This window comes from Cyprinodon tularosa, unplaced genomic scaffold (assembly GCF_016077235.1).
Source record: "Cyprinodon tularosa strain WSP-4 unplaced genomic scaffold, ASM1607723v1 ctg871, whole genome shotgun sequence".
NCBI lineage: Eukaryota > Metazoa > Chordata > Actinopteri > Cyprinodontiformes > Cyprinodontidae > Cyprinodon > Cyprinodon tularosa.
The window spans coordinates 281,604-308,819 of record NW_024039642.1 but is presented as its reverse complement, the minus strand read 5'-3'; the positions used below and the strand labels follow the sequence as shown (position 1 = coordinate 308,819).

The 27,216-nt window shown below is 39.5% G+C and overlaps 1 protein-coding gene, 1 long non-coding RNA gene and 5 other non-coding genes across 7 annotated transcripts in view; 6 read left to right on the top strand and 1 right to left on the bottom strand.

The window, feature by feature from the left end:
• Positions 1 to 9,541, bottom strand: part of smtnl (smoothelin, like) — a 29,859-nt gene extending 20,318 nt beyond the window's left edge. Inside the window, exons 1-2 of the mRNA XM_038273423.1 lie at positions 9,353 to 9,541; positions 8,311 to 9,231 (exon numbers count right to left, since the gene is read on the bottom strand). Coding sequence (XP_038129351.1) covers positions 8,311 to 8,961 — 651 coding nt within the window. The 5' untranslated portion in view covers positions 8,962 to 9,231; positions 9,353 to 9,541. The remainder of the gene's footprint in view (positions 1 to 8,310; positions 9,232 to 9,352) is intronic.
• A 3,082-nt stretch (positions 9,542 to 12,623) lies between these two features.
• Positions 12,624 to 13,996, top strand: LOC119775458. The gene is made up of 2 exons (XR_005279653.1): positions 12,624 to 12,923; positions 13,687 to 13,996. It is a non-coding gene; the product is annotated as an uncharacterized LOC119775458 (long non-coding RNA).
• Positions 13,997 to 20,392: 6,396 nt separating this feature from the next.
• Positions 20,393 to 20,465, top strand: trnar-ucg. The gene has a single exon. It is a non-coding gene; the product is annotated as a tRNA-Arg (tRNA).
• An 867-nt stretch (positions 20,466 to 21,332) lies between these two features.
• Positions 21,333 to 21,405, top strand: trnar-ucg. The gene has a single exon. It is a non-coding gene; the product is annotated as a tRNA-Arg (tRNA).
• An 867-nt stretch (positions 21,406 to 22,272) lies between these two features.
• On the top strand, positions 22,273 to 22,345 carry trnar-ucg. Its single transcript has one exon. It is a non-coding gene; the product is annotated as a tRNA-Arg (tRNA).
• Positions 22,346 to 23,212: 867 nt separating this feature from the next.
• On the top strand, positions 23,213 to 23,285 carry trnar-ucg. Its single transcript has one exon. It is a non-coding gene; the product is annotated as a tRNA-Arg (tRNA).
• A 2,187-nt stretch (positions 23,286 to 25,472) lies between these two features.
• Positions 25,473 to 25,545, top strand: trnar-ucg. The gene has a single exon. It is a non-coding gene; the product is annotated as a tRNA-Arg (tRNA).
• The last annotated feature ends 1,671 nt before the right edge of the window (positions 25,546 to 27,216 follow it).

Genomic DNA, 27,216 nt, shown 5'->3' with positions numbered 1-27,216 from the left:
CTAACGTTAGCCCGTCTGCAGCAGCCCTCTGTCTGCATAGCCATGTGTGAAGTACCTCTGGCTCTGATCGCAACCTATTCTCATTATGAGTGCGTATGAAATCGTACGAAAAGTTATGCACCGTAATTTCGTACATTTTTTAAGTTTTTTTCGTCGTATGCGCATGCGCATCTTACGCACCATTCAATAACATAGAATTTAACATACAATTAACCCTGAGGCTAACCCTAACCCTAATATATAAAACAGCAAGCAACGTAGTTAGAGACATGAATAAGTGCTGATTGCACTGTTTTTCCCAGTTTTCTGTCCGTCCGCAGATCTGCTTTTTTTTTCTGTCTGCCAGCGCATGCGCACTGATGTGGTTTTTTGAGGAAAAACGTCCAAAACGTACGAAATAGTGTGCATAACTTTTCGTACGATTTCATACGCACTGATAATGAGAATATGTAGCTGATCGAGGTTTTAATGTTTGATTTGGCTAAATGTTTATTTGATTCGTGTTTATCTGACTGTGTTCATTATTATTCCCCGAATACATAAAAAAATTTATTATTATTTAAATTCTATTAATAACAGGAGGTGAAATGCAACTCCAGGCTAGCTTTGAATGTGGTGATGTCATCAGTACGCATCTGTTCTGATTGACCCAGATTTATTCCCGTTCTCCCCAAGTTCAGATTTTCCTGGGTTCTTGAACAAGAACAGACTTGCCGAGGACAAGAGTCCGTACTTCTGTTCTAGTGAACTGAGAAACGGCCAGTGACTCCAATCAACACGGAGTGTGCTGGATGACCATCATGTGACCTTCTTTCTCTTACATGTGGAATGCATTAAGCAGGGAGACGAGAAGCAGACGCTGGCCGGAAACATGACAGCATCAGAGACCAGTTGATTAAACAGGACTCTGATTTAAATAAGAAGATCTGGTGTGGAGAGCAGCTGGCGGAGCAAACGCTCTGAACCAGCCTGACAGGAAACAGCTGATGGACAAGTTCACCATGCTCCGAGGAAAGACCTCAGCTTGACAGCGGGACGCTTCACATCCCGCTCTGGTTTTCATGGTGAGTAATCAGAAGCTTTAGTTTCCAGGAAACACTTTCTGATGTCAGATAAGAACTATGGAGAGAAGAGGGATGTAAGGAAGGCTGTTATCCCTCCACACGCCACATAGGAAGAACCCCGAACTCCAGCTAATCCAGCTGCTTGGTAACAAAGAGATACTACAGCAATAACTGATGGAGATGATATTTGGATTATTCTGCAGAGAATCAGCAACATGCAGCAAACTAACAGACCTTCATATACACACCTGTATATGAACCTCTTTACATCCACCTGGTTTTTGGAAATTCTCGCCTATTTTGCATTCCCAAATAAAAAAGCAAATAATTTAAGCCAAAAAAAAAATTACATGTGCAATACATATTTGAAAGCCAACACCGTATAGTTTCTGAATATACAAATTAAAATTGAGTGAGTAGAACACAGACTAAGCTGCATCAGTTCAAACATGACTCAAATCCATTCAAAACAAAATGCCCTTATTCCAAGAAAAAAGTCACTTATTTAGATTTCCATTTTTTGCAGTGTGGAGTAATAAACATGAATAATTTGGACACCTCTGCTCTCCGGCAGCAATAACCTTTACGTACGATAAGAACTGGCCTCCATGTTGCATCAATAGAACTGATGTAGGTCATCATGTTGACGGATGAAGATGCAGTCGGCTGGGCTTAGGGTTTCATCCTGACTGCGCTGATATAAACAACAGCAGTTTGACAGATCAGAGCAGCACACTGGAAAAAAATCTAATTTTTTCTTAAAATAAGTGCATTTGTTCTTGGATTCGGGAGGTAAAAGACACATTCTGCCAGAGGAACAAGACAATTTACACTTAAAATAAAAAAAATACAATTTCATTGTCTTATTTCAAGTGCATATTATCTCATTATTTTATTTTAAGAGTGAGTTGGCAAAATACCTCATTTACCTGCTCAACGAAGGGTAAATACACTTAATTATTTCTAGATGGTTTTTCTGGTGCAGACTTTTGTCCACAGATGTAATGAATCTGCATATCTTCTGATACTGACGGTGACGCTGTGTGTTGTGCTAAGTTGACAGCAGGGATCTTCCACTGCAGAGACCGAGTGAAACAAAGGTGGCCTTGTGTGGGTTTGGCTCCGATCAACTGATTTCATACAATAACATTCTTTCCTCTGTCTGCCAGAGACAAGAGAGAAGCTGTTTGCATAATGTCAGCCTGTGGGCCCATGCGTTTATAAAATCCTTTTTCTGAGTATTATTAATATCCTCTGGTTACAAGAGTCTTTCACTATGAAGGATTGATGCCAAACAAGTTCTCGTTTTTTTGTTTTTGTTTTTTACTGAATATTTGATAAAAAAGTGTGAATAAAGTTACACACTGGAAAAAATCTAAATCTAGTTAAGTCGTTTTTTCCTAAAATAAGTGCATTTGTTCTTGGATTGAGGAGATAAGTGAGACACTTTTCAAATTGAACAAGAAAATTTACACTTTAAATAAGAAAACACAATTGCAATGTCTTATTTAAAGTGCATGTTATCTAATTATCTTATTTTAAGGATAAAAATACCAATTCCATTGGCAAACTATCTCATTTACCTTCTCAAATTAAGGATAAATACACTTAAATTAAGACATTTTTACTTATTTCTAGATCGTTTTTCCAGTGCACTGGAAAACAGTCTAAATCTAGATCATTCTTTTTTTCTTAAAATAAGTGAGTTTTTTTTTTGTTGTATTGAGGAGGTACAATGGAAAAACGATCTAGAAATAAGTAAGGAATTCTTAAATTAAATGTATTTACCCTTATTTTGAGCAGGTAAATGAGATGATTTGCCAATGGAATGAGTATTTTAACTCTTAAAATAAGATAATTAGATAAAATGCACTCGAAATAAGACAGTACAATTGCTTTTTCTTACTTTAAATGTAAATTGTCTTGTTCCATTGGCAAAATGTCTCTTTTACGTTCTCAATTCAAGAACAAATGCACATATTTTAAGAAAAAAGGACTTATTTAGATTTGGAACAAGATAATTTACATTTGAAATAAGAAAAAAAAATCATTGTCTTATTTAAAGTGTATATTATCTAATTATCTTGTTTTAAGAGTAGAAATCCTCATTCCATTGGCAAATGGATTGTATTGGTTTTTATGTAGAAAGCTTGTTCTGTGGTTTAAAAACTAGAAATAGATTTCTATCTTCGGTGTCAGAACATGAGGTGTGTCAGGAGTTCCTAAACTGGGACGTCTGGAGACACCGATTTAGGATTAGATGATTTTCACAATCATTGGAAATTATACATTTATTTATTGATCTAATACCAAAATATTAAATATATCAATAAATAAATATTTTATTTAAATTAATAATTTAAATAGTCAAATAACATTTATTATGATGAATAAAATCATTAAAAGTCATTTTTTTAAATCACTTAAAGGAAAAGTCATAAGGTTTAGCAATAATTAATGGATCATTATTGATACGTAAAACTAATATGTTCGCTGCGATTTCATGAGTTTAGCGTTAATCACAGAAAATAAAATAAAAATAAATTTTTTTCGTGGCGATCACTGATCACTGGGAGCGGCCATTTTAGCCCAAATATAGTAGCCCCTCCCTCCTGCCATCTTCCAGCAGTGACGTCACGTTGCGGTAAGCCTAGCGCCATTCTCCCCGCTTTCCAAGCTAAATCAATGGGAACTACTAGACACATCTGCAATCAACAACAATTATTGAAGATTTCCAGAGGACTTCACCATTGAAATTCACCAGAGCTATAGTGAAACTGACAATGCCCACGTGCATGGCAGCTGGATGCTGGAATACATCGGGTAAAAGTGAAAAAAAGAGTTATTCCACCTTTCTGATTCCTGATCCTCCACGGACGGGTTGGTCGTTGGATCGCCAACTTGAAGAGGGAGGATTTGCCATCGAACTTCTGGCCAGAGAAAAAACCCGTAATATGTAGCCAACATTTGGAAGAAGAATGTTTTCAAGATGACTTGGATAATAGCGCGTTGTGACAAACACCAGATACAGCACTGGGACTTGATCAACAGCCGATACCGCACCGTGACAATGTCACTAACCAGTAGGTGGCAGTAGTGTTCTTTGACAAACATGGATGCCTCCAGTAAAGCACATTCACATGAAAATTACTCTGAATTATTGAACAGGATGGAATAATTCCAGATTTCAGAAGTTTAACTTCTGAAAATGAGCGACTTTTCCTTTAGAACTCATTTAAACTGGACCCACATGGTTCAGGCAGGACAAACGTAACAGTGACCAACCACTGCCTGCATTTCACAACACTGATTTCACATCAGGTCTGAAAACCCACTCAACCACACCAATCTCACCTCCCAAGAGCTGCGACTCATATTACTGCGCTCCATAAATCCTTAAGCATCCTGGCAGAGAGCTGTTGTGCAAACACGGCTCAGATCGCTTCATTCTAAATGCAATATTTCTCTGCTCAACATGCTGAAGTTTCCCTTTTGGCTTTTTAATCCTCTCTTTCCTTCTAAGTTAAAAAAAGCAACGGCGTTTGCATAAGAAGCAGCTGAGTTATGGAGCAAAGGATGTGTACGGATGGACACTTCAGCGTTTGGAGACATAAAGCAGGATCTGCCCAGAAGGGAAATTCTTGCTGTTTGAAAGAAAAGTGATAGAATAACACGCAGACTTATACTGGCTCAAGCTAAACGAACATTATGAATGAAAGGTGATCAATGAGGACACCTGTAACCTGAAGTGCAGCCTGGTGAAAAGTGATACAGCTCAGGATTAAAGAAAAGGAAACAAAAGAAGGAATTTATCTGCGAACATAAACATTTAATTAGCTTAAAAACTTGATAGTTAATAAAAAAAAATACACATCTCTGCTGATTGCTTTGGAAATATTGGGTGAATACATCTGCTAAGTTATTGATTAGGGGTTCCACTGTCGTCAGAGGCTTTTTATTAATCACTGTAATGGGATCCCTGTGGTATATGAAGGGCCGAAATATATTTTAAAATATATACATGTGAATGTCCCATGAAATAAATAACCGTAGAGTAATGCCGGGCAAACACTGTATGACCTTTGCCCCTTCGGGCCGATTCTCCAGTCATGCAAGAATTTTCCAAGCACTAAATTGTCCAAATATCCAAGGCAGCGCGTTTCTCTCTAGTGAGCTTCATGTTCCTCTGCTAATCGTTTGGCTTCCAGATAGACAAGTCCCAGTAGCGCCATCAGTAGCTGTGAACTTTTAAACTCTGCCCTTTCATCGTACAATTAATGTTTAATATTAAAAGTTAGTATTTATTTTTATATCTTAGGTTTTTATTTCTATTTTTTTTATATATATAATTTTTTTTATTTTTATGCTATGGTTCATTATATTTTATATTTTATTATGCACTGTGGGGTTGAGAGGACTGCAATTTCAACTGTGTTGTATGTTTACCATGTAGCACATTTGACAATAAAGTCGAGTTGAGTTGAGTACAGTGTGAGCTGTCGCTGCGCGCAACGATCGAAAATATTGCACAATAAAAATAAAAAAAATATTGCACAATGTATGCCGGCCTTAAGGAGATTTTACATTTATTTATTTATCTAATACACAATTCTACGGAAAAGGATTAGGGCGACTGGAAAAAAAAAAGTTAACGGATTTAAACATTTTATTTCAGCATAATTTGAGAAAAAAGTCTGAATTCTTACTTTAATCTCAGATTTCTGACTGAATTCTGACAGCTAACAACCATGTTAGCATCCAGCCGTAGCCATGTCTGTTTTAGAGACTAGCTCTCTTGTTTTAATCACCTTCTGCTCTTTCATTCCAGCTGTCACCATACTCAACCTACGTTTCGTACTTGCACTAATGTATTGTATATGTTATTTATGTGTGCATTTTTACTAGCCTGGGTGCCATTCCGAACTTAGTCCCGCCCACAAAGTTTGAGGTCGGGGAAGTTCGGTCTGGCATTGCTCCATAGTAGCGCCAGTATTATCGCCCACTGTCAGGCGATCCAATCAAATTGTCAGGGCGGGCTTTATACGATGATGGACAGATGACCAACAGTAACGTAATCAACCACGTGACCAATGCGCGCTTGAGTGACAACAACAATGGCTGCCGCTGGAGAGTTGAGGTGAGTAGATTCTGCTATTAGGTCTGTTCTAGAAGATATCGACAGCAAATTAATTTTAAAAGAGGAACAGAGAAACGCGATCAAGTCTCATCTTCTTATTCTAGGCGTGCAACTGCACGCTTTGATTTTTGTGGACAACAACTATGCGTGGCTTAACATACGTCACGCACTTCGTTGCTCTTATTGGTTGTAGGTCTATCCAATTGAGTGCAGAGGCATTTTTTTTCCTGGTTCGTTCGAAACACGCCCCATAATCACAGCTCTATGGAGCAGCATCAGACTCATTCTGACTAGAATTGAGTAGGACTACGTCAGGCTACATTTTTACGGAGCTGCTCTCCAAATCTCATTGTATTGTTTACAATGACAATAAAGAAAAGTCTCCTAATTCCTAACCTGACTCCGCCAGATGGATTTGCTCCGCATATCCATCTGGAAACCTTCCATTGAAGTAATTTTGGGAAGGGGCGAAAATACTGGTTAGCTGATTGGCCTATGTTGGTGATAGACGGGCCAAATAAACCAATCAGATCAACGGAGCATATGACGTACTAACAGCCAGGCTACTCTTGTCGAAACCAGTCGGGAGAAGAGCAAAAACATCTTTTCCTCTGAGAAAAGCCTCCAGAGCAGTGTTTTGCTCTTCTTTCAGTGAAGAAATACTCTGTAATTCCGATAAAACTTGCTCGATAGCCATGTTAACACTAGTTTCATCGGCTGAAGCTGCCATGTTCTTTAGACTGAACTGTCGCGCTTCTCGTTGCGTCACACCTCAACCCGCCTCAAAGCCAACGCTGATTGGACGTTCGTTTGGTGAACGGCTCTAAATTTTCTTTAACGGAGAGTCTCCAGACTGATCTGGGAGTGAAACCTTGAAAGCTCACGAGATCAGGATGGTCTCACGAGGCTACGATTCTCCTGTCATGCGAGAATTTTCCAAGCACAAAATTGTCCAAATATCCAAGGCAGCGCGTTTCTCTCTAGTGAGCTTCATGTTCCTCTGCTAATCGTTTGGCTTCCAGATAGACGAGTCCGAGTAGCGCCATCAGTAGCTGTGAACTTTTAAACTCTGCCCTTTCATCGTACAGCGTGAGCTGTAGCTGCGAGCAACAATCGAAAATATTGCACAATAAAAAATTTAATAAAACAAATATTGCACAATGTATGCCGGCCTTAAGTAGATTTTACTTTTATTTATTTATGTAATACACAATTCTAAGGAAAAGGATTAGGGCCACTGGGGAAAAAAAAAGTTAACTGATTTTATTATAACTTACTTACTTAGATTTTCAGTATAATTTGAGTAAAAAGTCTGAATTCCGACTTTAATCTATCCTTAATCTCAGCTAACAAACATGTTAGCATCCAGCCGTAGCCATGTCTGTTTTAGAGACTATCTCTCTGGTTTTATTCACCTTCTGCTCTTCCATTAATGAAGTAGCATCACCAAGGATGGAAAAACTCGCCTAATTCCATCATTTTCCATCAATGTCCAATCCACTTTACTTATATAGCACGATTTCAATAAACACATGGTTTCCAAAGTGCTGCACAATAAGATAAAATAACTAAAATAAATAAAAATAAATCAAATAAAATAAAAGCACTGCCCGCACGGGATAAAGATATGCATGTTTATACATGAAATCAATCAATGTGTTCCTGTTCCTTCCAAATTACTCATGGGGCCCATCTACATTAAGATCCACAATTCTCAGATTAAAGTCAGAATTCTGACTTTTTTTCCATATTAAACTGAAATAATATTTAAAAACTTCAGTTAACTGTTTTTTATTTCTTTAGTGGCCCTAATCCTCTTCCTTACAACATTAAATCTACCATTAAATTTCAAACTGACCCATTGAATAATTAAAAAATACATCTAAAAAGGTGAATTAAATAATTCCATGTATCTTTAGTGGGTCTCCAGTGTGTTACATTCTTATTTTAGGCTAGAATGTGTGACCTAGATGGTGAGACTAGAATAATAGATTTAAAGTTAATTGGCATTGTCACATGACATGAATGATGATTAAAACAGATTTATCATAATTGCAGGATTCATTAGTTTTAAAACACAGCAGTAAAGTAAAGGTTTGCTTGTCTTACGTTGGTCATGCTGGAAACAGCGAAGGTAGCTCTGCTGGAGAAGCGCGTGATGGAGGGGCTGCTGCTCGTCCCCGGGCTCAGAACCATGGAGGATCCTTTGGAAGCAGCTGGAGGACTGCTGCATATGGTGGGGGAAGAGGACCGGGTGGCACGGTTCGACTGACTGCTGAGCCTGTTGTAGGACGGCGCCAGGTTTTCCACAGGGAAGTTCTGCATGTGGTGAGGAGCCTGGCTCTGGGTGCTCACTTGACCTTTGCCATGAATCACCTCCTTCACGTCCTGGTGGTTCCTCTGGGCATCATGCAGTTCATTCTTGTGATTGTGGTTATTGCTTATCATGTTCCACTCACACGTTCCACCGTTAAGGAGCTCTAGTTGCCTTGTGAGAGCCTCCAGCTGGTTCCGGAGCTGCTGGTTCTCCTGCTGGAGCTGGAGGACCGCCCGTCCCAGGGGGCCGCTCAGGTTGGCCGTCTCCTCACAGCGCCGCTCTATATCCAGCTTAAAAGTGCTAACCTCCGCTTGGATGTTCCTGATTGCATCCTGCAAAGTGTTCTCAAAACGAGCCAGAGCTGCACACACAGTCTCCCCCTCTGGAGAGGGAGAACGGGGGTGACACGACTCCCCCATTGGAGCCTGAGTTTGACCTTCCATCCACACAGCAGCTGCCACGGGGGGGCAAGTAGGGAAAGTAGCGCACGGTGTTTCAGTTAATGTCTGAGGCTGAGTTCCTGTGGAGATGCCCCCCAGTCAGTTTACTGAGGGGGGAGGGATTAATGGACAGAGGTTAAGGGGTGAAATGCTGAAGGTCTGGACTGCGTTAGACCCGCTCCTTCAGCTCTGTCCTGATAGGAGACTTCCTGACGTCTGTCCTCTTTATTAATCACTGATTTCCAAGAATCAATGTCTCCTGCTGGATTCTACCTAAAAGCAAAATGAGTGTAAAGAACATTAAAAAGTTTTGCACTGAACCCAAACTGCATTCAACACTGCAACCCTGAAATCTTCAAGCTATATTCTGAGTATAAAAGACATAAATACTCACAGCTAGAGGAGAAAGTCAGCCGTAATGTCAGGCTAGAAAACTTTCATTACACTGAAGTCATTTTGACTCCCAGCTGCAGGGAAGCCTACCTCAGCCCTGAGGATTTCCTCAGCTTTGAACAGCTGTAGGAATGTGCTGCTGGGGCCGCCAGCTCAGCTCTGCTGCGCTTTGTCGGCTCTCTGGTTGAGATCTCCTCTCCTCTGGCACAGAGGAGGGAGGAGAGGGGGAGGTATTAGGGAGGAGGGCGTGCTTTGGTGGTTAACTTCCCTGGAAAGTGTAGGAAATGTGAAGGGAGAGGAGGGGGGGGGGGGGGGGGGGGGTGTAAAAAACTTAAAGACAACCAAAGAACATTTCCTTAAACAGAAAAATAGAATGAGGAAACAATATAAAGGTGTTTAGAAATAGTCAAAATGGCAAAATAAACATTTGATGTGAAAAGTGCACCTAAAGAGCTGAGGTCAGTTTATTTAGATGCTCAGATATTAGAGCTTAAAGGTGATGATAAGAAATGTAGAACTGAGCAACCAGAGGGAATGTGTGCCATGAAAACACTTTGACCTCCTGATTACTGTCAACATGGGGGTATGTAGGTGTGTGTGTGTGGGGGGGGGGCTTGCTGGGATTGTCGCTGACACACATTTCAGGTCTCTGAGTGAGTCTGAGGGAGTTTCCTGCAGACTAGAGACATTATCTCTACGAATTATCTGAGATCTCAGCCACAACTATATAGTATTCCGCTCTATCACAATCATTTTCTCATCCTCCAAGAAACACTTGGGCCCCCATAAAACTCTGGCCGTTAATCAATATGCGTTCTTGAGCGTTCTCGTGTACTCGTGACACGTCATCAGCCTCAGCCCGAGTACCGTTCCAATTCTCGAGAACGGAGAAGCATCCCGCTGCAGCCAGGCTGCAGCGGGATGTACTTGCGAGGACGTCAGATCGAGAACGCACCAAATCTCCGGATGTTGTTCTCGCCCCGCCCTCTTTATCGAGCATGCATCAGAGCAGACTTGTGCGTTCTTCAGACTGACCGCTTCCCCAGAATGCCCCGCGGCCGCAGCTTGATTCCAGACAGCGCTCACAGTGGTAAGTTAAACATTCACTTTTCTGCTGCTGTTGTTCTTCAAAAGTACGTTTTGAAATCGTTTGAGGCGATAACATTATACATTGAAGCCTCCCTGTGTGGCCTGTTTACAGAGTTAGTGCGAAATTTAAAAAAAAAGTCAGACGTTGAGCGGACCAGAGTGACCGCAGCCAGGGCTAATGTTACCCCGTCTGTAGTGCACTTCTCTCGGTCTAGTTATGTGTTAACTACCGCTCGTTCTGATGGCGGTTTTTTGCTTTAATTCGGCCAAACGTCCAATTTTTTTAATGTTTTTTTAAGCTTTAGAAATTAAAAATATTATTTTCAAAATGTTTTGTGTAGGGAATAAATAGTTTTGACTGTTAAAGAAATGCTCAAGAACGTCGCATGTTATGACATCACGAGTACGCTTCTGTTCCAATACACATACGTGCTTGCGTGCTCGCGTTCTCGTCAAGTCCGATCTTCCTGCGTTCTCGCCAAGAACGGACTTCACGAGAACGCGAGTATGTACTCGCGTTCTCGTCGGCCTCTATTGTGTCCACCATATTGGATCCGTCCATTAGCTGCACTCCAAACAGACAGCAGCAATATGCGTAGTTCCTGTTTGGTACCTTACTAGCTTGTTTTGTATGACCTCTATTGTGGAAAACGAGTGGTGAAGATGGAGCAGCTAGAAGAGCGAGTGTGCGAAGAAGTGAGGAAATACGCACATCTGAACGCGTCCTGTTCTCCAAACGAAAAGGACAGCTCATAGTGCGCGTTGGTCCGGTGATCATTGCTGTTGAATGACCTCCGTTACCGGAAGAGAAACACGCCACCCCACCACACCCACAATCCTAGCTAGTTCCTGATTGTCCCTCTTGCGTTGTGGTGTAGAATAGAGACTGACATTTTTTTTCCGTGGGACCAGATGGTCAGTATTAGTAACAATCACGTGATTGGGACGGTACAGGATTAAACATTAACGGGAGCAGACGGGAGCGGGAGCAAACCAATAGTAAAGTTTTTCACCCGCGCTCAAAAACAAGAATGGGAGTGGTGCAGGAGCGGGAGTAATTTCACCAGGAGTGGGACGGGACAGGATTTAAATTTCTACTCTGGCCCGGGATCGGGACGGGACACAATTTTTTTCTGTGGGAGTGGGACGGGACAGGAGTGAAAATCCACTCCCGTGTCAGTCTCTAGTGTAGAATAGCAGAGCGTAGACTTCAATATTGGGCATAAATCAAAAATATCTGCATCATACCGGCGACAAGCTAACTGCTACACACTGCTGCTGGAGGATAAACAGCCCTTAAGATGTGATTCTGACTGTTTTCGGAATGAAATCTTGTAAACGTAGATGAGAGTCTTTTGAAATACGGAAGAGTTTTTCTTATATTTTTTTGCTACGTTGACAGTTTTGCCTCTGAGACCATTGGATGGGCGAACGAAGGAGCTCTCCACCAATTCTAACCCAGTGTGTTTCAGTGTTTAGGAGAGTGAAGTCAAGCAGACGACACGCTTGAGATTAATTGAGGTTAAATCAAGGAAAGCTGATGCAGTTAATGAAAAAGTATTTTGCCCGTTTTAATGGATAAAAGCTGATTTTATGACCATATCTGCTTGGCTCTCACTGTCCTTTGGTTGGAGCAAAGCACACTGCACTGTATGTAATCCCAGCTGACAGAATTATATCATCCAGAGCATTCCTCTTGGGGATAGTGTTTTTCTTCAGGTTAATCCCTTCACTTATAATTGGTCTTAATGGTCAGTTAGCAGCTCTGGGAGCAGATGGCCAAACAACACCAGACTGTTATGTTGCTTTAGGAACGACTCTGGTGAAAACAAACTTACATATATTACATTTCAATATATCTTCCAAGGTGTGGATGAGATTAGAGGCAGAACTAAAGAAAGGAAACGTTGGTGAGGCAGAATGTGAGTGAATGTGAGTCTGTGGATGACGTGCCGTTCCAATCTGGTTTAAACCAGTAGTGACCAGAGAGTCAAATGTTCTAAGGTCTGTTTCAAAAAGCAGGTTTAACAAACTCAGACTCAAATCCTCAACTCTGAAACTCTGAGTTTTCTGTTTTATAAAAGCTGCTGTGAGTTAGCTTAACCAGCATAACAAATATAAAAAGCCGTTATCAGTAGAGCCCCGATTTAATGAGTCACCATGCAGGGGCGCCACCAGGGGGTGGCCAGGGGTGGCCACGGCCACCCCTGGCAATTTGCTGGCCACCCCACTGGCCACCCCACTCGCCAGTGTAAATGGTAGTAGCGTCAGTTTAGCGGTTTATCCCATTATGCAGAGCCAGCAACACTGCCGCTCTTCTAGACCTTCTCGCGCACCGTAGCTCACCAGCCGCTCCCCTCCCCCTCCCGCCCCCACTCCGTCCCATCGAGCAGCAGTTGCGTTCTCAGACAGCTACAGTTTAGCGCGTGCCCGCCTTCAACAGTGATTAAAAGAACTCATAGAGAAAGCGAACAAGACTAACGGTAAGTAAATAAGTCAAATCGTTCGTTTGTAAAAGAAGAGGGGCATAAATGAACTGTATCAGCTCCTGTTACAGCGACTTTGAGTGTCTTTTTGACAGAGTTACGTAGCTAACGTTGTTTGTGCTTATGTATGGTTTGTCAATTTCCAGACAATGAAGAGAAAGTCCAGAGATATATCTTCTTATTTTAAGAAGAAAATAACAGTGGAAAGAGATAAAGAGATGACAGGGGATCAACAGAGAGCGAGTGAGAAGGAGGAGAAAGAGGAGGTGGATGGAGGGAAGCAACAGATAGAGCAGCATGACGAGGAAACAGAGTCAGCGATAGTAGACAGTGATGAGGAAAAGCATCAGGCAGCAGAGCAGGAACAGCCAGCACCACTGATCAGTGAAACATGGTAGGATTCAGCAAAAGCAGGTGTTCCTGGACCGACAGGTGAAGTTATGACCATGTGGCCATAAAAATGAAATTAGTGAATTGTCTAGAAAATAATATCCTCGAAAGAAATGTATGTTTTGTTTGTGTTTCCATTAAATCACAAATCAATAAGGACTCACTTAAAGTTTTTTTTATTCATTTTGATTAATAAAAAAAAAAAAATGTTGATGGGTTAGTTTTCATTTTTCTGAATCAAAATGCCTGTAGGCCAATAATACAGCTATAATTATTCATTACGGTGGAGATTCTGGTATTATTATCATTTATTATTAGTGTCATCATTTTGATTTCAGAATAACGGACTTTTGCTCCTGTTTCATTGCAGATATCTCCCAGTCAAGAGCAGAACAGCCCAAGCAGCCACAACTAAACATCTTCCCTAGAACCTGTCATGGGGACAGGAAAATATGTTTTTCTAAAGAGTGGTACAGCAGATATAAATGGCTCGAATATTCTTAGAGTAAAGACTCTGTATATTTATATAATATATATATAATATATATTTTTATATATTAAGAATAAGTTAACATATAAGTGTTTCTTGTAATCTTTTTTTTTGTATCCTTGTAATCATTATATGACCGTTGTTCCCTGTTGGGAAATTCCTGTTACATAAATAAAGATATAATTTCTTATTTTTATCTGCCAGTATCTGCTTTTCCCCAGTATAATTTAGTTTTCAATAAATGAATAAAATTACACCTTATTCCTAATGTGATTAGATAATACAAAGCAATTATTGTTCAACTCAAAATTTTAACTGTACTGTTATTGGTCTATATCAGGGGCCGCAACCTTTACAGTCTAAAGAGCCATTTTGCCTTCAGTCCACTTGAATTAAACTTGTTCAGAGCCCCAAATGTTGCCTGGCCTTTTGAAAAAGGACAAGTTATATTTTAGATAAAGATCTGCTGTAGGAAATATGTTGTCATTGTTAAAGAAACGCCCTTTTATGTCTATTTTGAGGTGGATGGGATGCTGACATTTGTGGATAAGGATGTAAAATAAATCATAGTTTCCAACATAATGGAAAAATATGGATTTAAAATTAAATATTACTGGCACTTTCACCATCATTCTGTTGTGAAGATTAATAGAAATTATTCCAAGAAAAAAACTGCTAAAACCTGTATTTATTATCATTATTACATTTAATTACCACAATAAAAATATAATGTGTAGCCAAAGTTATTAAGAGCCACTGTGGAAGGTCCAAAGAGCCACTTGCCACAGGTTGCAGACCCCTGGTCTATATCTATGCACATTAGATCATTAGTAACATTAAAAATCACACAATAACCCAAAATATATCAATAGGTGTTTATTTAAGTCTTAAAATCCTGAAAATATGGCCATTAGCTTCAGTGTGCCACCCCAAGAATTTAAGTGGCCCCATCTGGCCACCCCTATGAAAAATTTCTGGAGGCGCCACTGTCACCATGACAACAAGCAACAGGAAGTGCCTATTCACCCCACTGGAACTAGAGATTTTAATGCAGAAATTGAGAAGATTGTTGTTTGAGTTAATGCCTACGTTTATATGAAGTGAACCGTTTTTACATTTATTAAAATCACTCTCCTCTCTGTTGTTCCATTTGTATAAAATGAGATTCTTTCTGGTCAAATTATCAATCCTAGACTGATCTGTAATAATATATTTTCTTAATAAAAATTTTGCAGCAAAAATTGAATTTCAGAATGGTTGATGTGGTCATCCCATATGATGGAAACATTGGGAAAAAAGAAGATGGGAAACTGGAGAAATCCCTGCAGCCTCAGGGAGGAACTAGAAAGAGCCTGGAAGGTGAGGCAGCTGTAGTGCTTTCTTGTAGGGCAACAGATTCCAAGGAAGATGGAAATGGATGGAGATGGATATATATATATTTGCTGTATAAGTTCTGATCTCACATGACTGATCAGTTGTTTCCACAACCACTGGCATCCTGAATGCAACATAGAATCACACTTCTCTCTCATAAAGTCTTCCAGTGGATGGAAACACATATAATGGCCTTTTCTTTTTTTACATTTGCATCGCATTTGAATGTGATGCAATTCACATCCAAATACGATGCAACAAATTATTTTACAACCCCCCTCTTTTTCCTCTCGGTGACAATAGGAAAGATGTAATTCAAATTCCAGGATCTAATGGTAGCTCCCCTTTTCCATTTAGAATTTAATTTTCCTGGATGGGAAGCAAAACGTCTTAAAACTTGGAAAATAAAGTCCAGCCTGCTTTCTGACTAACACGCCCCCTTATTCACTAATATCTTTAACAACTCTTTGGAACGATGTGGGAATCCTTCCTGTTTTAAACACTCCAACATCCCTATGAAACACACTAACACAGGATCAGATCACAACAAGCCTGCATTCTAATACCTGTCGTCTGAAATCTTTAAGGGTCGTCTTTCCCTCTACAGGACATCATGGCCCCCCTGGTGCACCCCCTGTGATCTGCTTACTGGTGAAGCAAGTTTCATGTTGCTTCCATGAAACTTCAGTGAGAGGTTTCATGGAAGCAACATGTTGAATTGCTTGTCTTTGGAGAATTAAATTCTATTCAGTGTATTTCTATAGCTCCAATTCACATCATGTCATCTCAGGTCACTTTCCAGTTCACCAGATCATCCAGTCAGATTGATTCAAAGTTTTCTATCTAAGGAAAACCAGCTGATTGTCTGGATGCCTGCTCTGGTTTCCACCATGATGACCCAGAATTTACTCAGTCTACTGAAAGAAAGTTCAATTCTCATCTTATTGTAAAAAAAAATATATTTTATGATAATTATTTCATTTCAACATGTGACCCAATAAATAAGACTTCTGACCTGGATGACATTATTCTTCAATAATAGCAGAAAAAAGAAGCTAAACAAGCAGGAGTCCAGGAAGCTGTGAGTCTGTGGGAACCTGAAGCCGCGCTGCAGCATCTATGCTCTCCAGCTCTAACAAAGTTTAGGTCATTTAAATGTCTTAAGTGTTTGAACATCAAGGAAAACATTGGAACTGACGACCTAAATGTATATAAAATAGAAATTAAAGACAGACAAACTTTCTATAATTAACATCGAAGTAAACGTGTTTCACATTCATTAGTTTAAGAACTCAAAGTGTTTTATGAATAATAAAAACTACTGCAAACAAATCAGAAGGAAGACATTTATAGGAGAAGTGTTAAAATGTTGAACTTTACTGATCTCACATTGGAGAAATTATGACCAACAAGTTCTATTCAGTTTATTTCTATAGCTGCAATTCACATCATGTCATCTCAGGTCACTTTCCAGTTCACCAGATCATCCAGTCAGATAGATTCAAAGTTTTCTATCTAAGGAAAACCAGCTGATTGCATCGACTCATTGACTCTTCAGCAATCCCTCACACTAAGCATGCTTGTAGCGACAGTGGAGAGGAAAAACTCCCTTTGAACAGGAAGAAACCTCCAGCAGAACCAGGCTCAGTGTGAGCGGCCATCTGCTGAGGCCCACTGGGGTTCAAGGAGACAGAAGCAGACATAGAAAAAGAAGCATAGATACAAAAGGCAACTGTCAACCAGCTCCACAGGCGGCCCCGTCCAGGAAACACACAACCAGGCAGACGAGCTCCGAGCCAGCTCCCATGTCAGAGGATGAAGAGAGCACATCCAGTTAGTCACAGTCAGAGAAACAGGACTACACTGGAAAACAGGCCAAGCTCCAACATCTAGAAACAAAGGTGTTGATGGCAGCAGCACAGCTGATATTTCTCTCCAGGATGGAGTCACAGCCAAACAGGAACAGACCAGATGAAGCTACTATGAGAAAAAGTAGAGAGAGCAGAACGTTAGAGATTGAACTAACAGATTCTGCAGAGTGGGAGAATAGAGATAGAATGAAGCAGAATGATGAAAAAGGGGTCCCTATGTCCTCCAGCAGTCTAAGCCTATAGCAGCAGAACTATAGAGATAGCTCAGGATAACCTGAGCCACTCTAACTAGAAGCTTTATCAAAACGAAAGTTTAAAGTTATAAGCTATGTGATGCTCAGTTTCCTCTTCTTTTTGTGGAAGGTATTTCACTGGCCTGTCTCTGACTGCCATTAAACATTGCAACAGTTAAACTAAACTAGAACATAACACATCTGTCCAATCAAGTGCATGCATGTTATAAAACAAGCCAAAACACTCCACCACAGAATGAGTTTTTCTTCCTTGTCTAACTGTCTGAGCCCTCTTTAGACACTGAAACATTCTCACACTGTTATCTCTGTGGGATCTACAGGAAAACCAAAACCATGTGTGATTCACTGATTACTATCCTTCACAGAAACTAGTGTTAGGGTTAGTTTTTACAATTAAATCGTACTGAACCAGGTGTCTACAAAATGTCTGGCTCTTATCCAGTAACGGCAAATAAACCTGTCTAAATTGGCTTTTAATTAAAAAAATGTTTTTACATACTTTTTTTGTTTGTTTTTTACATACATACTATCTAAATTCATAAAAGTATTTTCATTAATCTTAATTCAAATCCACTGAAATAATTATAGTAATTCTAAACTGTTATTTAAAGGTATAATAGCACAATACAGTGATGGAGCACAGCTCCATCCAAACTTTATCACTTTAATTTGTGCTCCACAATTATCCATCCTATACCAAACTATGATGGTTATGCTATATGCAGTCTTTTTAGCTCTTCTTAAACCTTCCCATCAGTAATACTCCTACTTGCAGCACTTACTGTGAGACACTATAAACATTAACAAGAGGATGCAGAGTTAAAGTTCAGAGATTTGTGAACGTCAGTGCAGCTTTTAAACACAACACAAATATGCCTACAAAGCCCTCAGACCTCCATAAACAGACACACACTGTAGCATGAACAGATCCAAACATTGCATGCAAAAAGCAGAGGTGTGCCAAAATATGCTACTAAACAATTTCTTGTCTAAACATGAAAATGAGTCAGTCTGCATGTGGGTTAGCATAATCAAAACGGCCACTTTTGATCTTATTACTGTATGTTAGTTTGACACTTTTTTCTTTTTCCCGGAGGCTCATGTTGTCATCGAAATTCCAGTCCTGCAACTTTAGTGTAAAATGTCTCCAAATTGCGATACTACTTTGATTGATTTTACCATTCTTATACAAGATGGCATCTTAAGTATGGTCAAAAGCTGGTGGTGTCCTGTTAATTCACAGAGAACAGAAAATAATGACATCATGCTGTTCATCACCGAGTCAGCGGGTGACTTTCCAGCTCTGCGTAAATGCATGGAAGAAATCCACTTATGGGTGAACAAAATGTTCTTCAGCTGAATCTAATCTTACTGAATTAACAGTTTTTGGACCAAAGGAAGATTGTTTCAAAGTTAGCACCCAGCTTCAGTTAATCCAGTTAGAAACCAGCATCAGGCTCTTAATCTGGGTGTAGTGATGGACTCAGACCTGAACCTGCAGAGGCTCATAGAGACAGGAACAAAGTGGGCCTTCTACCACCTGAAGAACATCTCCAGGATCAAAGGACTAATGTTGTAAAACTACTTCCTGCTTTGTTCATCTTTAGTAGAATTGATCCCTGCAGCGGCGTCTCCACAGGTCACCCTTGTTGTGGGAAAACAATGTCAACTATGCAAACCACTTACTACAGGAGAGCGATGGTAATTCCCTCAGTCTACATTTTATTATAATTCTTTTTAAAGAAAGACCAAGACCATTACAGCAGCTCTAATAGCTTAATGTTCTACCCTGTTCTGGTTAGACAAAAGTTCCTCTTTTAACTTAAAACTTTTAGAAAAGCTTTGAAGATTTTAAGAGCACAGTTAATCAAAACAATTACAGACAGTTGGAGATTACAGCAAAATATTGTCAATAAACCCTAAGAAAAAATCTAGCTTGTTATGAGAACAACCATTTTTAATCCAAACCATCTGAGGCCTGAATAAATGCCTTTATAAATAAGTAAGTGTAAATTCAGCACTCAAATGAATATATGTAAAATGGAATTAATGATAGATTGAATTTTTCCATCACAGCCTAAAAAGTGAATCAGACAGCTGCAACTGATCAAGAATGCTGCTGCCGCTGTCCTCACTAAAACTAAGAAAGTGGAGAACATCAGCCCAAAGTGTCAAGCTAAGAACATTAGGATCCAGTATTCATGGCAGACAAAAAGATTTCTCAAAACAATTATTGGAAACAGAGCCACAGTGAAAATGTGTCACCATCTAAGGCAGGTAACTCTGCAGGAGGAGACCACAAAAACGTAACATTTGGTGTATATGCAGGCACTCTGGTATTGAAAGGCTATAGCAACACAAGTGGTGTTACCTGGAGCCAATGCCACATAAAAATTCAGTTATCAAGCTGCCTTAAAGTGGGCACAAACTTTACGGCTTTTTGACCTTTACAGGCCCATTCTGCAGTTGTGCTGGAAACTTGTTGATCAAGCTGATTTTAAGCCTCATCTTTTGTCCTACATTGTGTAGTATACAGGCGATAAGAAGGGATTATTAGGCTCTCCCGATCAGGAATCGTAAGATCGGAAGAAAATCAAAGATGTTTGAAATTCATTTCAACTTCATAAGGTCTTTTTGGGCAAATCCTGCTGTTGAAGTTTTATCAAGATAAAAATTATATTGAAAATAGACTGGAAACTTACCTAATATTGTTGAATTTGTAGTCTTTTATAACAGTATTTTATTTCATTTTTTTCCTTGGCTTGCCTTGAATTGTCAAAAGACATTGTTGGGCTTTTGGATGTGAGGTAGATCTTTATGTAATTAAGGACTAGTTCTTGTAGACGTTTACAAGATGACATATCTTCTACCAATAACTCCTTTAATGAAGAAACGTTTTGACAGTCACCCATTTCAAATAGTCTTATGCCCTTTCAAGATTTTATGTTTAATACACATAAAGAGTACCCGTCATCCTTCAGCTAACTGTAATGTCCTCATGAAGTACATTAAATACCATCAATTTGTGTTTGTGAGTGGTCAACACATTAGTTTTACGGCCATTGAGGCAAAGAATCATAAGTCAGGGACCACGTGGCCTAATGGATAAGGCGTCTGACTTCGGATCAGAAGATTGAGGGTTCGAGTCCCTTCGTGGTTGCTTTAAAAAGAAAACAACCCTAGTATTTGAAAAGAAAACAATCCATGCTGTCACAGTATGGAAAGAATGGCTTATTGTACTGAGGAATTTCATTTGGTGTATATGCAGGCACTCTGGTATTGAAAGGCTATAGCAACACAAGTGGTGTTACCTGGAGCCAATGCCACATAAAAATTCAGTTATCAAGCTGCCTTAAAGTGGGCACAAACTTTACGGCTTTTTGACCTTTACAGGCCCATTCTGCAGTTGTGCTGGAAACTTGTTGATCAAGCTGATTTTAAGCCTCATCTTTTGTCCTACATTGTGTAGTATACAGGCGATAAGAAGGGATTATTAGGCTCTCCCGATCAGGAATCGTAAGATCGGAAGAAAATCAAAGATGTTTGAAATTCATTTCAACTTCATAAGGTCTTTTTGGGCAAATCCTGCTGTTGAAGTTTTATCAAGATAAAAATTATATTGAAAATAGACTGGAAACTTACCTAATATTGTTGAATTTGTAGTCTTTTATAACAGTATTTTATTTCATTTTTTTCCTTGGCTTGCCTTGAATTGTCAAAAGACATTGTTGGGCTTTTGGATGTGAGGTAGATCTTTATGTAATTAAGGACTAGTTCTTGTAGACGTTTGCAAGATGATATAACTTCTACCAATAACTCCTTTAATGAAGAAACGTTTTGACAGTCACCCATTTCAAATAGTCTTATGCCCTTTCAAGATTTTATGTTTAATACACATAAAGAGTACCCGTCATCCTTCAGCTAACTGTAATGTCCTCATGAAGTACATTAAATACCATCAATTTGTGTTTGTGAGTGGTCAACACATTAGATTTACGGCCATTGAGGCAAAGAATCATAAGTCAGGGACCACGTGGCCTAATGGATAAGGCGTCTGACTTCGGATCAGAAGATTGAGGGTTCGAGTCCCTTCGTGGTTGCTTTAAAAAGAAAACAACCCTAGTGTTTGAAAAGAAAACAATCCATGCTGTCACAGTATGGAAAGAATGGCTTATTGTACTGAGGAATTTCATTTGGTGTATATGCAGGCACTCTGGTATTGAAAGGCTATAGCAACACAAGTGGTGTTACCTGTAGCCAATGCCACATAAAAATTCAGTTATCAAGCTGCCTTAAAGTGGGCACACACTTTACGGCTTTTTGACCTTTACAGGCCCATTCTCCAGTTGTGCTGGAAACTTGTGGATCAAGCTCATTTTAAGCCTCATCTTTTGTCCTACATTGTGTAGTATACAGGCGATAAGAAGGGATCATTAGGCTCTCCCGATCAGGAATCGTAAGATCGGAAGAAAATCAAAGATGTTTGAAATTCATTTCAACTTCATAAGGTCTTTTTGGGCAAATCCTGCTGTTGAAGTTTTATCAAGATAAAAATTATATTGAAAATAGACTGGAAACTTACCTAATATTGTTGAATTTGTAGTCTTTTATAACAGTATTTTATTTCATTTTTTTCCTTGGCTTGCCTTGAATTGTCAAAAGACATTGTTGGGCTTTTGGATGTGAGGTAGATCTTTATGTAATTAAGGACTAGTTCTTGTAGACGTTTGCAAGATGACATATCTTCTACCAATAACTCCTTTAATGAAGAAACGTTTTGACAGTCACCCATTTCAAATAGTCTTATGCCCTTTCAAGATTTTATGTTTAATACACATAAAGAGTACCCGTCATCCTTCAGCTAACTGTAATGTCCTCATGAAGTACATTAAATACCATCAATTTGTGTTTGTGAGTGGTCAACACATTACTTTTCCGGCCATTGAGGCAAAGAATCATAAGTCAGGGACCACGTGGCCTAATGGATAAGGCGTCTGACTTCGGATCAGAAGATTGAGGGTTCGAGTCCCTTCGTGGTTGCTTTAAAAAGAAAACAACCCTAGTATTTGAAAAGGAAACAATCCATGCTGTCACAGTATGGAAAGAATGGCTTATTGTACTGAGGAATTTCATTTGGTGTATATGCAGGCACTCTGGTATTGGAAGGCTATAGCAACACAAGTGGTGTTACCTGGAGCCAATGCCACATAAAAATTCAGTTATCAAGCTGCCTTAAAGTGGGCACAAACTTTACGGCTTTTTGACCTTTACAGGCCCATTCTGCAGTTGTGCTGGAAACTTGTTGATCAAGTTGATTTTAAGCCTCATCTTTTGTCCTACATTTTGTAGTATACAGGCGATAAGAAGGGATTATTAGGCTCTCCCGATCAGGAATCGTAAGATCGGAAGAAAATCAAAGATGTTTGAAATTCATTTCAACTTCATAAGGTCTTTTTGGGCAAATCCTGCTGTTGAAGTTTTATCAAGATAAAAATTATATTGAAAATAGACTGGAAACTTACCTAATATTGTTGAATTTGTAGTCTTTTATAACAGTATTTTATTTCATTTTTTTCCTTGGCTTGCCTTGAATTGTCAAAAGACATTGTTGGGCTTTTGGATGTGAGGTAGATCTTTATGTAATTAAGGACTAGTTCTTGTAGACGTTTACAAGATGACATATCTTCTACCAATAACTCCTTTAATGAAGAAACGTTTTGACAGTCACCCATTTCAAATAGTCTTATGCCCTTTCAAGATTTTATGTTTAATACACATAAAGAGTACCCGTCATCCTTCAGCTAACTGTAATGTCCTCATGAAGTACATTAAATACCATCAATTTGTGTTTGTGAGTGGTCAACACATTACTTTTCCGGCCATTGAGGCAAAGAATCATAAGTCAGGGACCACGTGGCCTAATGGATAAGGCGTCTGACTTCGGATCAGAAGATTGAGGGTTCGAGTCCCTTCGTGGTTGCTTTAAAAAGAAAACAACCCTAGTATTTGAAAAGGAAACAATCCATGCTGTCACAGTATGGAAAGAATGGCTTATTGTACTGAGGAATTTCATTTGGTGTATATGCAGGCACTCTGGTATTGGAAGGCTATAGCAACACAAGTGGTGTTACCTGGAGCCAATACCCAGTGTTGGGCACGTTACTTTGAAAAAGTAATTAGTTATAGTTACTAGTTACTTCTCCCAAAAAGTAACTGAGTTACTAACTGAGTTACTCCACAATAAAAGTAACTAGTTACTAGAAAAAGTAACTATTACGTTACTTTTGCGTTTCTCGCCCCCGTAACCCTCACCACCCAGCCCCCATCTTCTTGCCGTGTGTTTCCAAAGCCAGCTGAATAGAGCGAACGACAAAGACAAGAACCTGCAGAGAGTTTTGCATTTATTGCAACTGGTGAGTATAGGAAATTAATAACTGGGGATGTCTAATTCTGAAATCCTGTGTACTGCAACATCTATCTATCTATCTATCTATCTATCTATCTATCTATCTATCTATCTATCTATCTATCTATCTATCTATCTATCTATCTATCTATCTATCTATCTATCTATCTATCTATCTATCTATACTCTGTGTGTGACATAAAATATGGATCTCCATCCCTGCCACAAAGGCCATCAAATAATGTTTAAAATAAAAAATACAGTAGGTTGAGAAGGCAGAGTATCCATCCATCCATCCATCCATCCATCCATCCATCCATCCATCCAGATTTCTCCCTTTCTCCATATAGGCTATCATTTGATCGTTCACGCTCTCCATAGTTCTCCTGTGGCGTGAGCACAGGGCGACTGTTGCGCGCCTTTAGCGAGCATGCGCGTTTCCTGTCGCGTGTGCGGTGAATCGTGCCACCTGCGCTGTGCGGAGATGCAGGGGAAACCGTATGTGATGGGGAAACGCAGCTCGACCTAACACCGGTATTTCTATCAGGAAAACGCTGTTTTGCTGCTGGAGTCATCCTCACTCTCCATCTCTCTGTGTGTGCTGTACGTTAACACCCGCCAGCGGAAACACCCACCTACCCAACTGACAGATGGAATCTCACTATTCATCAGCCATTCTCATCCTCCCCTCTCTCATGACAAGGCGCGCACCTCTGGATGACCTAAAAATAATCTTTAATATCTCTTAAACAAAAGTAGCACAAACAATATTTTTTTCTGCACAAATCTGCACTAACGTTGCACTAACCATTCAGTCTATTTGCAGAGTTTTTTTTGACGTGGGTGGGGTGTCAGCTTCACGCAGCTGCGCACGAGACCTATCATGAAAAAAGGTTAATTGTGCGACCTGAGTAACGCGCAGTAACGGGGTGTATGGAATGGTAACTGCGTTATAGTTACAGTCAAAGTAATTAGTTAGATTACTCGTTACTAAAACAAGGTAACGGCGTTAGTAACGCCGTTACTTTCAACGCCGTTAGTCCCATCACTGCCAATGCCACATAAAAATTCAGTTATCAAGCTGCCTTAAAGTGGGCACAAACTTTACGGCTTTTTGACCTTTACAGGCCCATTCTGCAGTTGTGCTGGAAACTTGTTGATCAAGTTGATTTTAAGCCTCATCTTTTGTCCTACATTTTGTAGTATACAGGCGATAAGAAGGGATTATTAGGCTCTCCCGATCAGGAATCGTAAGATCGGAAGAAAATCAAAGATGTTTGAAATTCATTTCAACTTCATAAGGTCTTTTTGGGCAAATCCTGCTGTTGAAGTTTTATCAAGATAAAAATTATATTGAAAATAGACTGGAAACTTACCTAATATTGTTGAATTTGTAGTCTTTTATAACAGTATTTTATTTCATTTTTTTCCTTGGCTTGCCTTGAATTGTCAAAAGACATTGTTGGGCTTTTGGATGTGAGGTAGATCTTTATGTAATTAAGGACTAGTTCTTGTAGACGTTTACAAGATGACATATCTTCTACCAATAACTCCTTTAATGAAGAAACGTTTTGACAGTCACTCATTTCAAATAGTCTTATGCCCTTTCAAGATTTTATGTTTAATACACATAAAGAGTACCCGTCATCCTTCAGCTAACTGTAATGTCCTCATGAAGTACATTAAATACCATCAATTTGTGTTTGTGAGGGGTCAACACATTAGTTTTACGGCCATTGATGCAAAGAATCATAAGTCAGGGACCACGTGGCCTAATGGATAAGGCGTCTGACTTCGGATCAGAAGATTGAGGGTTCGAGTCCCTTCGTGGTTGCTTTAAAAAGAAAACAACCCTAGTATTTGAAAAGGAAACAATCCATGCTGTCACAGTATGGAAAGAATGGCTTATTGTACTGAGGAATTTCATTTGGTGTATATGCAGGCACTCTGGTATTGAAAGGCTATAGCAACACAAGTGGTGTTACCTGGAGCCAATGCCACATAAAAATTCAGTTATCAAGCTGCCTTAAAGTGGGCACAAACTTTACGGCTTTTTGACCTTTACAGGCCCATTCTGCAGTTGTGCTGGAAACTTGTTGATCAAGCTGATTTTAAGCCTCATCTTTTGTCCTACATTTTGTAGTATACAGGCGATAAGAAGGGATTATTAGGCAGAAGATTGAGGGTTTGAGGGTTTGAGGGTTCGAGTCCCTTCGTGGTTGCTTTAAACAGAAAACAACCCTAGTATTTGAAAAGGAAACTGTTGGAAAGGCAGTGAAACATCCAGAGACACTTATCTGTATTAAGGTGTTTTGAAACATCTAGTGGCGAAAAGTTGTAAGTGCGCTTTTTGTTCAGAACTGTGCAGCACTTTAATTAGTTGAAGACGGAGCCGAGCAGCATGTGCTGCTGAACTTGTGTGTGCAGATGACAAAACCTAAGTGTAACACGATCAGAGAAACATAGATTTTATGTTTTGAAACTGTAGATACGTCATGTTCAATCCATGTTGCATATAATTGATAGTTCTGTAATGTTTGAGAGCGTTCAATGCTAGAAGCTACAGGCTAATGCGATGCAATGTTTGTTTAGTGAACCTTGTTAAGCACAGTGTTTAAGGTTTGGTTATGATAAGATATCACACTTTCTTGATGCAAATGTTGTAAAGTGATATTCTAATTAGTTTTTATTATTTTTTTATCAATATATACAATAGGCCTTTCTGATTTGTTTATTCCTTTCCTTTGTGGACCACACAATAATATTCACAAGTGTTTCACCTAGGCTGACATCTGTATCAGTGTGAATATGGACAGGCTGCTGTGTATCACCTGATTACAATTAAAGAACCAAGAAAGTTAAGGCATTCTGTCTGTGCTCCTTACCGGCACAGCGAGATGGATAACAATATTAGTATAATACTACCAATTTATCAGAACCTTGCTTACTGTGCATGTGCAAACAGGGCACTTCTTCGTCTTCCAGATTGATGAGTTTGACCAGCGCCATCTCTATGTATGCTGCATTAAATTTGCAGTGAATGAAATTAATTTAGCCTACTCTTCAAACCAATTTCGCAGTAAGGCAAGTCAAGGCATTTCAAGGCCAGTCTACTCATGATGCATCTTTCAATGGCAAGACGATTCTAAGGGGGGGCATGACAAATGGATTTTGTAAAAAAAATATCCACTGGACTTGGTTTCCAAGATTTGAAGACGTTTCGCCACCTCTCCAGGAAGATTTCTCAACTCATTTGAATTGAGAAAGATTCCTGGAGAGGTGGCGAAACGTCTTTGATCCAGTTGAACTTTCAGAGTTGTCTTCATCTAAGCCTTCAACTTGGATGTTGGATCCAGTTTGAACCAGCTTATTTAAGCAGGTATTCCCTTTGATCTCCTCCTCCATTTTAGATGTGATTAATCTATCTCTGTTACAGGGATATGTACCTAAAGCCTTTAAGTTTGCTGTAATTAAACCTCTGCTTAAGAAACTCTCTCTTGACCCA